Below are 16,346 nucleotides of genomic sequence, written 5' to 3' on the forward strand. Positions count from 1 at the left end.
TTGCTTTCACGGAGGAAGGAATGAGTGACGACATTTACCCAGAATCACCCGCGACACTGTTTTTGCACCATCATGCATTGGGATCTCAACCCAGAATTCCAATGGGCGGGGGCAACTGCGGGAACTATGGGATAGCTACAGGATAGCTACCCACAATGCAACGCTCCAGAAATCGACGCTAGCCTCGGTACATGGACGCACACCACCGAATTATTATGCTTTGTGTGGCCGCGTGCACTCGACTTTATACAATTTGTTTTACAAAACCGGTTTATGTAAAATCGGAATAATCCTGTAGTGTAGACATACCCCTAGTCTGAACCAACAACAGGAGAGAAAGCAGTAGAAAGCTCTATTTGTATTCATTTATCTTAAAACAATAAAAGGCAGAAAAGAACTATCAAAATAAAGAACATTTGGTTCACCTTAAAATAATATTTAAGTTTAATTAAGCGTAACAGTCCATCTTTCCATTTTTGAGTTACTTAATTTGTCATTTCTTTTTTGTACATTTTGAAAAAAAGAAAATCAAAATATATACCATAAAGTTCAGGATCCAGGATTGGGCCACTACCTGAACAGGAAAAAGAGAACAGAAAGGGTTTGTAAATATCTTGCAAATGTGCATGAAGAGTAATAGTTTTTCGGAATTCTGTTCAGCGATAAAAGCTTATCATTGCTAAGGCTAATATTACAGGATATCAATGGTCCACTAATTCAAATAACTGAAATACATTGTACAGGCTTTTTATTCAATTACATTTTTAATTATTTTCAGAGACATGCAAAATGTCAACATTTGCTTCACATGAAAGATCTGATCGACACCTAGCACTAAACTGAGTTCTGGCAAAGACAGTTATGGTTCCAAACTGGGCTAGATTCTGCTCTGTTACATGGGTGTAAATCTGGAATAACTGCAGTATATACCATTCCTATTGAAAAAAAATCAATGGCAAAACTGTAGTTGATATTAATGGGACCAGAATTTGGCCCGTTAACTTCAACAGGAGTGGCAATGATTCGGGCCAGTGTGTATTTGGCCTTGTAATCTATATAATAAGATTCCAGAAGTGTCACTTTCTCCATATCTTACTCTCAAGCCTAGAACGTCCATAAATCAGCATGAAGGGATGGAACCAGCTACAAGCATGGTAGAGAACTTTTTGGGTTCAGAATATCACCAGGTTCAATCACCAGTGATATTTGTGGCGTTACTGTCCAGTTTGTAAGTTCTCAGCCATTTTTGGCTGTGTACACCTTACAAATTACACCCATATGACAACATGGCTTTACAAATAGTTCTTAACTTAAATCACCACGAGGAAAAACTACTTTAGAATTGTGATATTGTCAGCTGGCAGGCAGCATATCACAAAAGAATAAGGGCCAAAGTCATTGATAGACTAAGCAGCACAACTTCATTAACTCTACTGGAGTTGCACTGCTAAGGATCGAATTTCATAGCTGATGCCACAGGCAGAACTCTGATTGAACAGAATGAGAGTCCCATGTGCAGGGCAACTAGATAATCAAGCCCTTAGCCAACTAAAATAGACAAAACAAATCTACATTTTCCAATATACAGTTCTGATGTCATTTTTTACTTGTTTTTTTATTACTGCATATATCTGGGCATGATCCTGCAAATCTTCAGTGCACAGAACTCCTTCTGTTCATAATATAGCTCTCAATCAATTTCCACTTGGAAAGGTTTCTTTATTTTACACTACATTTCAAGATGTTCATTTATGCTTATCTGATGTTTTCTGTTGTATTGCGCAAGTCCTATACAGTAATCTTCTAATTAAGTTTTCTATATATTTACTGTTCTACGTGGCTTGAAGATTGAATTAAAAACATATTTAAACCTTTTAAGTAGGAAGAACATGCTCGGTGGGCATGGTTCTGCTCAGATTTACACCACTGTACTTCAGAAGTAACTCCACAACAGTAGAGTTACACTGGTACAAAGCCATCATAAATTAGGATAGGAACATAGTTAGTTGTTGCTTCTTTTCTTATGCTAAATGCTTGGCAATCTGTTGTGAGAAGTATGAGACTAGGAGCTGCAAAACATCTCTACAGAATGGTAACAGAGTATCAGGCTCAATTTTTAAAATGCCTTGGCAGATATTTTAATGCTTAGAGTTATAATGCAGATTAAGGTGCCCCCATAAGAATGGCCCCATCCAGGTGTAGAAATAAACATCAGGTGCAATAAGCATTTATTATCTAACTTCAAGCTGTTTCTGATGGGGCTTCTCTCTTTGAAAATCTTCATAGATACAATTTTTTCCAATATTAAACTTTCAAATTATGAGAAAAAGTTCTCAGGAGAGTCACTGGCAGTTGTATATGTTTGCTATTCACAATCTGAAGGAAACAAAGTATTTGGACTAACTCATGAACTCAATAAACTCAATAAATAATGGCAAAACTGCCATTAGATTTTAGTGGGACTAGAATGACCCTCAGAATGAAATTAAACTCCTGGTCCAACTATGTAGCATTAGAGAAAGGATTAATTTAACCCACTAGACCACAGATTAATTAAAGCCTTAATCCTTGCCTGTGAGGTAAAGGTTAGGAAGTAACATTCCATTCAGTTACCTTTTATACTGACTAAAGCCTTCATCTGAAAACCCAAAAGATCAACAAAAGTCACATTTCTGTCTAGATATCCCTTCATAAAATTATGATATCAGCTATTATTTTGATATTTCCATTTTTTTTCTTTTTTTACATTATTGTCCTTGGACTGTATTTCAGTAGCTAAAAGATACTATCAATTCTTGCTTTCTGTGAAACTCTTTGTATTTAAATTATTAGTCTTAGTCATTCCAAGTTATTCTCAGTTAGTGGGATGAGTCAATGGAAGAGGTAAAGTGAGCTGGCTGGAAATACTGTATAATTTTGGGAGAGTCATCGGTGCTTTAACATGGAAATGACATCAGAACTAGTTCCTACTCTGTGACTGGATTTTTCATGGAATCATTTTCAGATACTCCTGTCTGTGGATGTGGGATATCTTCTGAAATCAAGATCTAAACATGTTTTTTCCTCCTTGAAAGGGCTTTTTCAGACTCTTATGTTCATCTGGGAGCAAACGAAACATTTGCCCTTTACATTGTCATGGGGTGAGGAAAAGCTAGCTGTGATGTTCCCCAGAGAGAGATGCCTTTGGCTGCCCTGATCCTGCAACGAAGGGATTCAGATTGTAAGATCTTCAGAGGGGCAACTGTCCTTGCATGTTTGGAAAGTGCCCAGCACACAGCAAGTGCTACCAGAAATAAATAGTAATAAAAATAAATACTAAAAAAAAAAATGACGATGAAGAATTCAACTGAGAAACTACATGATATAGGGGACTTCTGAGATTATGTGACGTTTTAGGCAACTCTTTCCTGGGAGCATTATTATGGAACACTCCCCCACTATTCTAGAACAAACAAAATATGTTTCAGATAACGTTAGCTCCAGCTAGGATGACACCCTGTATCAATCTTGGCAAATAATAAATAAGGAAACTTATGTTAGGTAGCTGAACTAATGCACCTTGAACCAACACCTTAAATATAGCCTCAACTATAGGGATAGTTGGTGGTTCAAAGCTGTATGAGTGAATGGTATTAATTCCTCAAGCAGGATACATATCATAAGATACATGCTGTAGGCAGGCAAGGGTTCAGACTGATTTCTGCTAACTTGCTCACACAAAGATATCTGTGATATATATATTATATTAAAGGCCAGGAACCAAAGCTCCAGATCACAGAAATGGCCCTTAGTATTTAAAACAAAGGTTCTAGTGAACGATATGGTTCACAGTGATAACTGCAATACCATTAACGTGCTCCAAGTACAAATCAGCTCTCTACCTTTATGCCTGCATTGTCAGCCAAGTATCACATGAGAACGTCTGTTCTATAAAGGACACAACGTAGGCTAAGAAATTCTTGGCATGGACCCTATCTGCATCATGACTGATACAAATTTAAGGTAAAGTATTATGTTGATATTGATGATCTCATGCTTGAAAGCGCTTGATGCTTCATTTTTATTTATCTTAATCATTCATTTTAATTTCTATAGTTTATGGGTGGGGTAGTTTTTTTATTTGTCTTTGTTTTCATCTTCAGTGCATTTGCCCATAAGTATTGTAAGAGTAACAGAATAAGTTCAAAGCTTGATGAAGATACGTCACCCCATTAAACATCAGGGCTGGTATTTAATTTCTATCATGCAGGCATGGAAATGAACATAATGCCTGGGTGTGGGCCTATCTTCATACTTAATTGCACAGTATGTTGGACAGACAATGAAACTACACAGTAACAATATCACTGAAAAAAAGCGTTTAAAGGGCTCCAAAACTTGTGGTTGTGCTAAAGCACAATAAAATATCAGTGAAACATAAGGAGATTCTACTTTTTACCTTTGACTTTATTTCAGCTTCCAGGGCAGGAGAGATGGGAGTGTAAAAAGGACGAACCTATATCAACTCTGTAGGACCTGCTAAAGCCTAGTGTCACAAATAGCATTCTGTAGAAATCCCATAAAGAAAAAAAACTTTTGAGGAGTTTGCCTAGGTAGATGTTTCTTTCTGTTAAATTTTAAGACTGGTTTGTAGCCACACATCGCATATGTAGTGATTTTTAAGATAGGCATATCCTGTCTGTGGTTATGAGAGTCTCTTTTACAATGTTTTTATGAAACAGTTTCCTCAGAGAACGAGGTTATGCTTACAGAACATTTTCTCTGAGATTTACAGCTATATTATGAATTAAACACTGAAGGAATAAACAAACACTGCCTGTCTAAATGGAAGGATATGTTAAAGTCTGATTTATAATTAAAAATGCCACTATTGGGAAAGAAGGTTTAAGTTTTTAACCTAGAGCAGAAAATGTGCCAATAAAAGGCATTTTGTTCAAAGAAAAAAATTCACTTTAAGTTTAAAGTAGCCTGGTTAAACTTATTGGGAAAACTGTTTATTCTTCTAAGTGAATGCAGCCAAGTTAATATCACTTTCCATTTTAACCGTATGGATGTAAAGTGGACTGTTTTATTGAATTGTTATAATGCACTATTGGAAGCTGCCAGTAGCTGAAACCATGGTCTGTTCCTGTAACAATTTTATTAAGAAAAGGACTCTAGGGGGAAGGGAAGAGAGAAGCTTCTAAGAGCAGCAGGAGTAACTAGAGCTCTCTTTGTCAGTTCTGTATCTACTCCTACTCAAGCCTGGAAGAGAACTGTCACATACTTCATTGTTCCTGTTAAAACAGCTTGCTACAAGTACTGAATATGGCATGTATTTTCACTAGTGGTAACTTGTAATGAAGGTGAAAGAAATTAAAATCTCAAAGATTAAATACCCAGCTCCTCTATCACTGTGAAATATTACATAGGACTGGACATCACTATTTCAACTGACATGTTATTGCTACCTAACGTTTAGGGAAACTGAAATGTACACTAGTGCCCAGATTTTCTGATACAAATGTGCAGTTTCTTGCACAAAAATGCATACACATTTACACACCTGATTTACCTATGCAATCAGTGTAAGTTTTAATACCAATGGGCAGATAGTAGCCACACAACTACTGTACATATATTCTTGAAGATCTGGGAATAAAGCATTAAATCAAGGAAAACAAAGTGTAATCTCTGCAGTTTATTGGGTACCTGTCATATCCTGACTCTGCCAAGGATGCAGTAAAGAGGATTAATATGCAGCGGGTCTCAACCTATTTATCATTGTGGGCCACATATGTAGCTCTGTGTGTGTTATGTGGGCTACATCCATACATACTATCTGTATGGCCCTAAGGATGTCACATGGGCTGCAGCTGAGTGCTGACTGGGCCAAGTAGCTCACGGGCAGAGAACCACTGATATGGACCAGTAACAGTAGCCATCTTGTCTCTCCTGCCTCTCAGGGCTGCCCAGGGGGGGGAGGGGGAGGGTGGCGGAGAAGTGGGCCAATTTGCCCCAGGCCCCGGGCCCTGCAGGGGCCCCGTGAGCTGCTCCAGGTTTTCAGCGGCACTTCCACAGCAGGCCTTTCACTCGCTCTGGGTCTTTGGCAGTGGGTCTTTCAGTGCAGCGGAAGACTCGGAGCGAGTGAAGGACTTGCCACTGAAGTGCTGCCAATGCCTCGAAGCGTCACCCTGTGGCGGAAAAACACAAGCGGCGGAAAACAAAAAAGCCACGATCGGCGGCACTTAGGCTGCTCTACCGCCACCGCTTCATTCGTCGGCGGTGGGTCCTTGCCCCCCGAGAGGGACCCGCCACTGAATTGCCACTGAAGACCTGGCCCTGCCCCAAGCCCCCTGAATCCTCTGGGCGGCCCTGCTGCCTCTTGGTTACTTATTTTCTCCCTTGCTCCCTCTAGTGTCCTAAAGAATGTATCTGTATCCACATGCTGTACTGCACTGCAGAATTTTCATTTTCTTCTATTTTCTCTAGACACTTGTACGTGGTCTTATGGATACATAGCTTAATCCTAGTCCTTCCTAAAGCAGAGCACTCCCTCAATTCATACTGAACTAGCACTCAACATTTGTGGGATCAGAACATATATGTTGGAAAAAACACTTCAGAAAAAAAAAATTTTAATTTTGTCTGAACACGGAGAAAAGGCATGGAGAGGAGGATTCATGAAAGAGCTTCTATGAGGCTCACTTCATAAAATCTAACTGAAAAGCAAAATTTTCAAATGAAAGGAGATTTAAAAAAAAAAAAGCAGTTATCTGTAAATATCAACTACAAATTATTTTAAGAGAAAACTTGAAGAGAAAAATAAACTGGCCAGCAGTACTAGCTCTACACAATCATCAAGATGACATTGCTAATATAGTAAAAAGAGTACTCACCATCCCCAGGCATTGACATGAAATGAGCATCAACCCTTTTTTCATCTTCTCCATACTCATTCTTCGCCAGTAAGGTATAAGCACCATTGTTCAAATGGGTAGGGTTGTCCAACTGAAGGCAGCCATGGTATTCACTTTGATTGCTAACATGTATTTTAGTACAGATGTATTCAGACTCATTCAGTATAGCCCCTTCATAGAACCACTGCAATGAGGGTTTGGGGTTCCCTTTCACAGTGAATGGAATGCACCAGTGGTGGTCCGGGGTTGGAGGTTCAATAAATGTGATATTTGGTGCAACTATATTGAAAAGAAGAGTGAATAACATCAGAATATCCTGAACACATTTTTCCCTCAAATTCTTGAGGGCATTTTTTAAAATCATTAAAGCTAAGAAATTGGCAGCTTTGGAAACTACAGCCTTGTGCTTATGGGTGTAGATATTCATAAAGGAAGGTATCAGCTGTGTATGTGAACTGAATTCAGACCTGAAATGGACAATACCTCAATAAAGTCACTCTTTAAAATTAGATGTGTGAACTGGTTCCAATAAAACAAGAACCAACTTTAATAAATCATGCAGGTTCAGTGAAAGGTTTTTTATTACTCCCTGTTTTTAACCAAAGCACTTAAGTACTATTTTAAAAAGGGTATTTAACACATGGCCACAATCAGGTGTACCGGAAATACATTCAGATAGGCATGAAAACTTCTAGATGATTTTCATCATAGAATCATGGAACAGACCTATTAGTTCATTCACTGAATTCCCCTGCTAATGCAGGATCATTTCCTATAGTCATTTTCTAGTACTTTGTCCAGTCCAGTTTTAAATTGTTATGGGCTTCTACTATTTCCCTTGGGAGGCTATTCCACAGCCTTGTACGTTATCTCACTGTTAGGAAGTTTTCCTTGATATTCAGACTGAATTTTCCTTTGTTAATTGCATCTAATTACATCTAGTTGTACGCCCTTGTACCAATCATATTGGTGCCAATCCAAGATTCCTTGCTTACACCATTCCAGTATGTGTAGCATATATCCTCTTCCTTAGCTATTTCATACCCAATTTCAACTATAAAATCATATGAAATTAATCTATAGCTACTTCTCTAATAAAGATTTTTCTCTAATAAGCCTGCTCATTTTTAATAAAATGTGGGTTTGATCTGGATAATCAATATCTGAAGCTTGTAAAAACAGCCTACTTAATTCACTTAAGATAGATTCATATGGGAGCTTAGAGTTAAGGGGTTAATGTTTTATCCCCTGTGCCCATCCTCTTCTCCTGGACTTGACAGATAAGTAGATTATTTCAAGGATAAGGACAAAACTAATATATGCCTGGGAAAACTAATGTTACAAGCTGATTTATTTTTTTAACTTAAAAAAAGTATCAGGGTTACTGGCTTAGATGAAAAGTTTTAAAATCTCAAATTATTAATAATTTGATCTCCGCCTTTGATGTGTGAGTATTTTTATATGCATATGAAATACACATGCGCCCAGGCACCTTTTCACATTTACACTGCCATTTAAACATTATGGACTTCAGAAATGTACTGTTGGCATTCAGACTGAAAGTTGATAGGCACCTATGAGAGCAGAGATACATAAGGGCAGAGTAATGAAAGGACACTACTACACAACAACTGCTGGTTGTGCTGTTCCTCAGCATTAAAGGCAACGCAGTTCATGCACTTAGGTGACATTCTTGTTTCAACACCTTACGTGCCCAACAGAAATATATACCCCAAATATTTTGTGCTGATGTAGCCTAGACATTGTATGCAAGCCTGTTTACGTACAGAACACCACAAGGTCAGCAGAAGCTTGGTCTTCTCCCACAATATTTTCTGCTATACATGAAATCCGTATTCCATTGTCCTTAGATGAAACATTCCTTATGGTTAGGGAAGCAGGATTCTTACTTGTATTACTCTACAAATGAGAAGAAAAAGTATTTGGCTTAAACAGAGTGTACAACAAGGGAGACACTGGGATTAGAGTCCTTCAGCTACCCTTCCTCTTAACCTTATTGCTAGAAAACTGAGTATTATGTTTGCACATTTTATTCTATGTTGTAAATCAAGGTACTGGGCCTGATTCCGAGGGTCTGTGTTGATTTACACACATATAATCCCACTAAGGAAGATGTTGATACATGCCTTCCTTTGACTTCACTGAGATCACATCAGTGTAGAATTTGGCTGGTTGAGTTATACCCCGCAGTGGTACTAGTTGAAGGAAAAAGAGAATATTTCTACTCTGTACACTGCACAATCTCAAAACATCCCAAACTTTCAGGTAACAGAGTGTGAGCCAGAACCCCAAGTGCAGATGTCAAAGTCAAAAGAGTGAACACCCTCAATCACTTGGCTCTTCTACTCCCTGTACTGTCATATCCAATCCCTCCCTTCGTCTGCCCTCTCCTTCCCTTGCTCCATCTGGCCATAGTACACAATCCTCCCAGCTCCCACTCACTTCATCCCTCACTTTGATGCCTGGCTCACCCTCCCTCTCTCCAGTCCCCTACCATGGCTCTGGATTACATCTATTTCCATGTTGAAAAGGCCAGCTCCACTGCCTCTACCTTTCTTTTGTTAACTACTTCCCGTAATTTCTAAATTTTGGACTCACTTTCCCATTTTATTAACCATCTAGGCCTAGAGCCAGACCCTCAATCAGTGCAAATCAGCACAGCTCCACTGGCTTCAGTGGAGCACAGCACATCTACACCAGCTGAGGATCCATCTCCTGATCTTTTCCAGTCTCTCTCTCAATTCTTGATCACTGCTTGTTTTTCTTCAAATTTATTACTCATCCCCTTTCTTCTACCTCATCATTTACTCCTAAGGTTCATCTCTGCTCTCAGTTCCTCTTAATTTTGCTCTCTCCCTTCCTATACTCCTCCCAATCAATGCTTTACTGTTACCTCACTCTGGGCTTTACACCACTACTCCTGCTGTGGGCTCAGCATGGCCTCCCACACCTTGATTACTAAGTTCCCTCTCTCCTCCTTCAGCTCTCTCTTGAAAGCCTCTTCCTATCTTTAATCCTTCCTACAGTAAGTTGGTTTCTTCCACCACCAGAACTAAGGCCCACATTTTGTTTTGCATGTGTTTAAGCGCACTCAGATAGAAAAACAAAACAAAACCACAGTTATTGCCTCAATGTTTTTTTTGTAAAGCACTATGTACATTTACAGCGCTAAATAAATCATAAAAATCACCATATGTGCTGCAAAATTAAAGTACATTGGGATGAACTACAAGCAAACTGGCACTCTTAAAACAAAATAAGTTTTGATTCTGACCTCTTAAATTGGTTTCTTAAAGTGACCTCTAGTTTGTGTCTCTGGTCTTTAATTTCATGTGAAATACAAAGGAACTTTTTTTAAATCAATAAACGAACAGTTATGACTATTGCTTGAACATCTTAACAACATCTTTTGCTGGGATTCTTCTTAATATGCACTTAAGTGCTGAGCCTGCAATTGAATCTCTGCTAAAGGGTTCTAGCACCTGTAGAACCCAATAACGTCAATGATACTCCATGAAGTGTAAGGATCCACCCACGAGTGTCACATTTCAAGATCAGGACCTTAAGAGACTGTCTTTTTTACAACACATAGAACAATGGGGCTACAGTAATACAAAGAATAAAAGTGAAATCCTGGCATCATGGAAATCAACAGCAAAAAGGTTGACTTCAATGGAGTCAGGATTTCTCCCCAAGGCTAACAATGTAGAGCACACACTTGCTTTGCACTACCCCTGAGCAGTCCCATTGAAGTAATTGGTGCTCAGCAGGTTCAAGGAGGGAAATGGACCACCATTCATATTGTGCTCCCCATCAGTACCTGGCCCAGGCCCAGGCAGCTAATGATCCAACCAGCAGACCAAATTCGGTGACAAATCATGGTCACATGCCAAGTGAGGCACATTGCACATACACTAAGACGACGACGCAGGTTCAACAGTCCATCCATAGGGATTTAACTGCAGGATCAGGACCTGTTCATTCCTTCTTGGGCACCTGGCATTGGCCACTGTCAGAAGACAGGATACTGGGCTAGACGGACCTTTGGTCTGACCCAGTACAGCCGTTCTTATGTTACCAGGACCCTTCCATAGAATTGTAGCACTATCAGTTATAACTGGAGGCACAGAAACTTAAATAAAAGCCACTTTCTCAGATAAATAAATGTTTGTTTGTCCCAGAAGCACTGCCGCAGTCACTGTGGATTAAGAATACCTGGGAAATAAATGCAAGGTAAACAATTTGCCATTTTGTATCTGTGAGTATGAAAAATAATAAGCTTAAAACCAGCCACACACCATTCTTCAGCAGGTATATCCAGTTTCTGGAAGCCAGCTATTTGAAAGTAAAATGTACCTCATGTTTTGAAACAAGATTAGCGACAACCCAGGATACATTGGTAGATGGCACCCCAGTAGCTTCGCAGTACAGTGTAGTGCTCCTTCCTTCCACAATAGTGAGGTTATAAACACTCAAGTTTGCTGAGGGCAAGCCTGTGACACAAGCAAAAAAGTATGTAAGTGTTTGTGTTTGTCATAGAAATAGAGTAGATATTCAAATGAGCTGTTCAACTCTTTGACAGCAGTCTGTACGTAATCGAAAACTCTGCTTACTCAGCTAATCAGAGATTCATTGTGGTCAGATGCTATTTGGTAAAAAAAAAAAATGCAAAGAACATATTTGGTACTACACAAGTAAAGTCTTTAAGCAGTGGTAGGGGTTTTCTCCACTCTATCAACCCACCTCCCTAGAAAAGGTAGAAAGGACAGTCAGCCTAACTTAGGCAACTGGAGCCTAACTTCAATTGCACCTTTGAAAATCACTCCTTCATTCTTGAGGGAAAACAAGATACAACTTGCTTTTTTCATTTGTAGTGGTTTGCCTAATTAACACTGTGATGGTATTCCTAGCGTACCCTGAGCTATATGTACGCTAAAGGGGAAATCTAACCCACATCATGATGCAGGGTCAGGGGAAAGAGTCCCAAAAACAACAGATTCAGAGCGGCTCCAGTCCACAAAGAGGTCACACACACACATGTGGAACCCAGATCTTCAGAGACAAACTGAGTAGGAAGGGCAGGGGCTGTGGGCATGTCCAGGGAAGTAAGGGGCAGGGTCACAGCAGCTCAAACTATCCAGACCCTCTGCTCCTCAACTGTTTCAGGGCCATTTCTACAGTACGTCAGCCACAGGACTGAACTAGCTTCAGTGAAACAGCTACTTTGTGTCATTTGCTAGGAAGCTGCTCTAACTTTTGTCTGGATCAGGGCTGACTCCAAGAATCAGGGAGCTGGAAACTGATGCTTCATCCCTTTCACCTGCATTGAGTGGTGTTCTGATGCAGGAGAGAATCTAGCTCCACACATCTATTATCGAGCAGATTTTCAGAAGAGTTCAGCTCCCAGAAGCTCCCTTTTAGGCACCCAAATGAAGTGGTCAGATTTTTTGGTAGAGCTCAACACCCAAAACAGTGGCTCTCAGACCAATAGGAGTTGTCATGTTTTGAGGACTTTTGAAAACACGAACACTTCATTTAGGAGCCTAAACTGGAGTAGAACTCTTTTGAAAATACGGTCAGCAGTATAGTAAGCCAAATATCAACTTGTCTTCAGGTACATGAGATATGACAAGTGTATTTTTCTGTCATTCATAACTATACTTTTTTGCATTGAAAATAAGCAGTACACTGAAAACACAGGAGCTTTGTTATATGAGATTGTTCCATATAAAAAGATAACTTTAGCTTTGCCCTCACCATGAAGCTCAGCTCAGCAGCAATCTTAGACATGTTTTGTTTGCAATTTATCATCTCAAATATCCTGCACAGCAAAACAGCAGTATTAGTTATGTATTGTTTTGCAATGAGTTTTCTTTTTCTGCAACAAAGCTTCTCTATTTTTTTAATCAAGGTGGAGCAGTTTCCATCATGCACTTGCAGGTTTACAAGTTTAGCAAGGTGATTTTTTTTTTTTTTTAATTATAAAGCACCATAGCGAGTCCCTTATATCTGATTTGTGTTAATTAGAGCACATTAATATGTTGGCCAAAAATTCAATAGAAACTTGAAATATCACTTGAAGTTTAATTAGTTCAATAAAAATGAAATGAAAAGTAGTAATAGCAAAGGCAGGACAAATCATTTTCCAGGCACTGCTTTCTTGCCTAATAAGATTTGAAATCATCAGGAGTATTCAATAACTGCTTAGGCAATTCTGATAGTGCTTTAAGAAGTACTGTAATATGATTCTGATTATAGGCATCATGGGTTTCTTCTATTATGCTCACTTTGTAAATCATACATTGAAGTTTATTGAAACAGAGCTGGATGGCTGTATGCCTTGATGCAGTAATCTGTTAGCAAAGGTGCCCATCTGCTTTTGCTTGCCATGACTTCAAACCTCAGCAGTGTCTGTCACCCAGCCAGGCAGGAAACTAAACTAGATCTTAAGGAACATTTAGATATTAATTATGTTGGATAGGGACCATAGAAGAGAAGTAATGAGATAATTTACCCCATGCAGACACCCTCACACACCAGATCTTAAAATTATTTGACTCCTGTGGTCATACCTGATTCTGGGAAAGAATTTTAGCCATCAAGGCCTTATTGCCCAGCTTCTTCCTAGCAGTAACTTGTCTGGACAAGACCAGCCTGACATCGCTCATGCCAAATTAAAACTACTCAAAGTGTGTTGCTGTTTGAGTTCACAGAGCTCCTAACACACACAGTTTCATATGAACCCTATTATATAAGCCAAACAAAACAAACAAACTTCAGTGTTGACCATTTACTGCACTACTTGGATTTCCATTACAATTTCAAGATGTCGTGCTTTTTGATTGTTGAACTGGGTGTGGAAGACAAAGCAGCATTTTAGCTACTCACTAACTAACGCATGATGGCTGTATGCTCTTTCGAACTTTGCTACTGCTGGCTGAATTTGTATTATTTTATATAAAATGGGATGGCACCACTGTTACTATCAAGTGCGCTATAAAGAACTTGGGAACTTAGGAATTGCCATACAAGATCAGTCCTGAGGTACATCTAGTCCAGTATCCCGTCTCTGATGATGACTGATGTTTCAGAGGAAGGTTAAAGAACCCCACACTAAGCAAATGGGGAGGTGGAGAGGATCTCCCCCTAGGTCTCACCCTGATCTCAAATAGAGTGAGATTGGTTTAAACCACAAAGCATGAGGGTTAATATCCCTTCCTAACTTCCTGTTAGTATTAATTATGATAATTCTGGATATTCATAGTGTCCAATCTTATTTTGAATCTTGCTATATTCTCAGCCTCTACGACTGCAAGTAGCAACAAGTTCCACAGTTTAATTACACACTGTATGAAAAAAGTATTTCCTTTCATCAGTTTTGAATTTGCTACCTTTTCATTTAATTGAATATCCCCTTTTGCAGGGGGTTATGAGACATGGAGAACAGGAGTTCTCTTTCCATTTCTTCTCTTGACCATTTGTTATTTTATACAGTTTTATAATGTCCCCTCTAATTAATCCCAACTATTCATACAAAATGATGGGGTCCAAATTAGTTGAGATCTTGGAGTCATTGAGTACATGTTTTCAGAGAACTATTCACAATGTGCAGTGGCAATGAAAAAAAAAACAACAGAATGTTAGGACCCATTAGGAAAGGGATAGATAAGCCTGAAAATGTCATAATGCCACTATGTAAATCAATGGTATACCCACATCTTGAATACTGTGTGCAGATTTGGATGCCCCATCTCAAAAAAGATATTGGAAATGGAAAAGGTACAGAGGAGGGCAACTAAAATGATTAGGGCTATGGAACAGTTTCTATATGAGGAGAAATTTAAAAGTCTGGGACTTTTCAGCATGGAAAAGAGATGACTAAGTGAGGATATGATAGAGGTGTATACAATCTTGACTGTGTGGAGAAAGAGAATAAGGAAATGTTTATTTACTCCTTCACATAAGACAAGAACTAGGGTCACCCAATGAAGTTAATAGGCAGTAGATTTAAAACAAACAAAGGGAAGTACTTTGTCACACAATGCACAGTCAACCTGTCAAACTCTATGACAGGAGATGTTCTGAAGGCCAAAACTATAACAGGGTTCAAAAAAGAACGATATAAGTTTATGGAGGATAGGTCCATCAATGGCTATTAGCCAAGATGGGCAGGGATGCAACACCATGCTCTGAGTATCCCTAGCCTCCGTTTCCCAGAAGCTGGGAGTAGACAACAAGGGATGGATCGTTCGATGATTGCCCAGTCTGTTCATTCCCTCTGAAGCATCTGGCATTGGCCACTGTCAGAAGACAGGATACTGGGCTAGATGGACCATTGATCTGACCCTTATGTTCCTTTCTAAGTTAAACTTTATCAATCTTTTCAATCTCTCTTTACACGATTTTTTCCAGACCCTTGATCATTCTCCGATCCCCCTCTAATTCTGAAATATCCTTTTTTGAGATGGAGCGACCACTGTCACACACACACACACAGTATTCCAGATGAGGATGCACCATTGAGTAATAAAATGGTGTTCTGTTTTCTCCATTATTCATCATGCTTCCTAACATCTAATTTACTTTTGTGACCAGACCTGCACACTGAGCAGAGTGTTTCATTGAGCTACCCACAATGATATCCCTGTCCCTTTCCTGAACTTATACAAGGTTCTAAAGTAACTGTAAGGTACAGAAGTAGTGCAACTTTTTTCCTTTAATGTACATTTATAAACAATGAATTTTGTTTGCCATCATGTTGCCCATTCACTTAGTTTGGTTAAGTCTCTCTAATATTCCCCACAATCCCCTCTGGTCACAACAAACAGAAGCCAGCAAAGCCCTAAAATATCACAGAAAAGAGCCATAAAACTCACCTGAAAAGAAACAGTAAAAGCCTCTCTAGCTTAGGGTTTTGTAAAGTGACTACCACTACAGCATCTAAAAATGTAGAGAAATTTTCACTATTTTTGTAGTTTTGCTAATTGCCGATAGTAAAACATTACAGGAAGATAAAGAAAGGTACATTAATCCAAACAAGGCTCACTGATGGCAAAAAGTTGAAAGTGCTCTATACTATATGAGAATTTTCTTTCAGATATGGGCCCTGATCCCAAAGATGTAATGAATGTGAACAAATCAGTTGAGTTCCATGGGATTATTCACTTGCCTGAAGTTGCTCACATACAAACATCTTCAGGATCAGGGTCAGGGGTTGCTAAATATAATTTTAAAATACAAAATGTAGAATAAAAAGTAAAAGTAGGATGTCTAAATTTTCACTAATTAGCATAAAGTTAAATCATAGTAAACTTTTATTCAGAACTAAGCATGCCCTTTCACTGGTCCGCATGGGTCTAACTTAAAAGATTTCATTTAATGATTAAACTCATTAGTTTTTTGTTTTTTAGCCCTTTCTTATCAGTC

The 16,346-nt window shown here is 38.9% G+C and overlaps 1 protein-coding gene across 1 annotated transcript in view; it reads right to left on the bottom strand.

The window, feature by feature from the left end:
• Positions 1-16,346, bottom strand: part of NTRK2 (neurotrophic receptor tyrosine kinase 2) — a 303,730-nt gene that overhangs the window by 231,511 nt on the left and 55,873 nt on the right. Inside the window, exons 7-9 of the mRNA XM_032771140.2 lie at positions 8,687-8,819; positions 6,879-7,178; positions 542-574 (exon numbers count right to left, since the gene is read on the bottom strand). Of these exons, the coding sequence (XP_032627031.1) occupies positions 542-574; positions 6,879-7,178; positions 8,687-8,819 (466 nt within the window). The remainder of the gene's footprint in view (positions 1-541; positions 575-6,878; positions 7,179-8,686; positions 8,820-16,346) is intronic.

This window comes from Chelonoidis abingdonii, chromosome 6 (genome assembly GCF_003597395.2).
Source record: "Chelonoidis abingdonii isolate Lonesome George chromosome 6, CheloAbing_2.0, whole genome shotgun sequence".
Lineage (NCBI taxonomy): Eukaryota > Metazoa > Chordata > Testudines > Testudinidae > Chelonoidis > Chelonoidis abingdonii.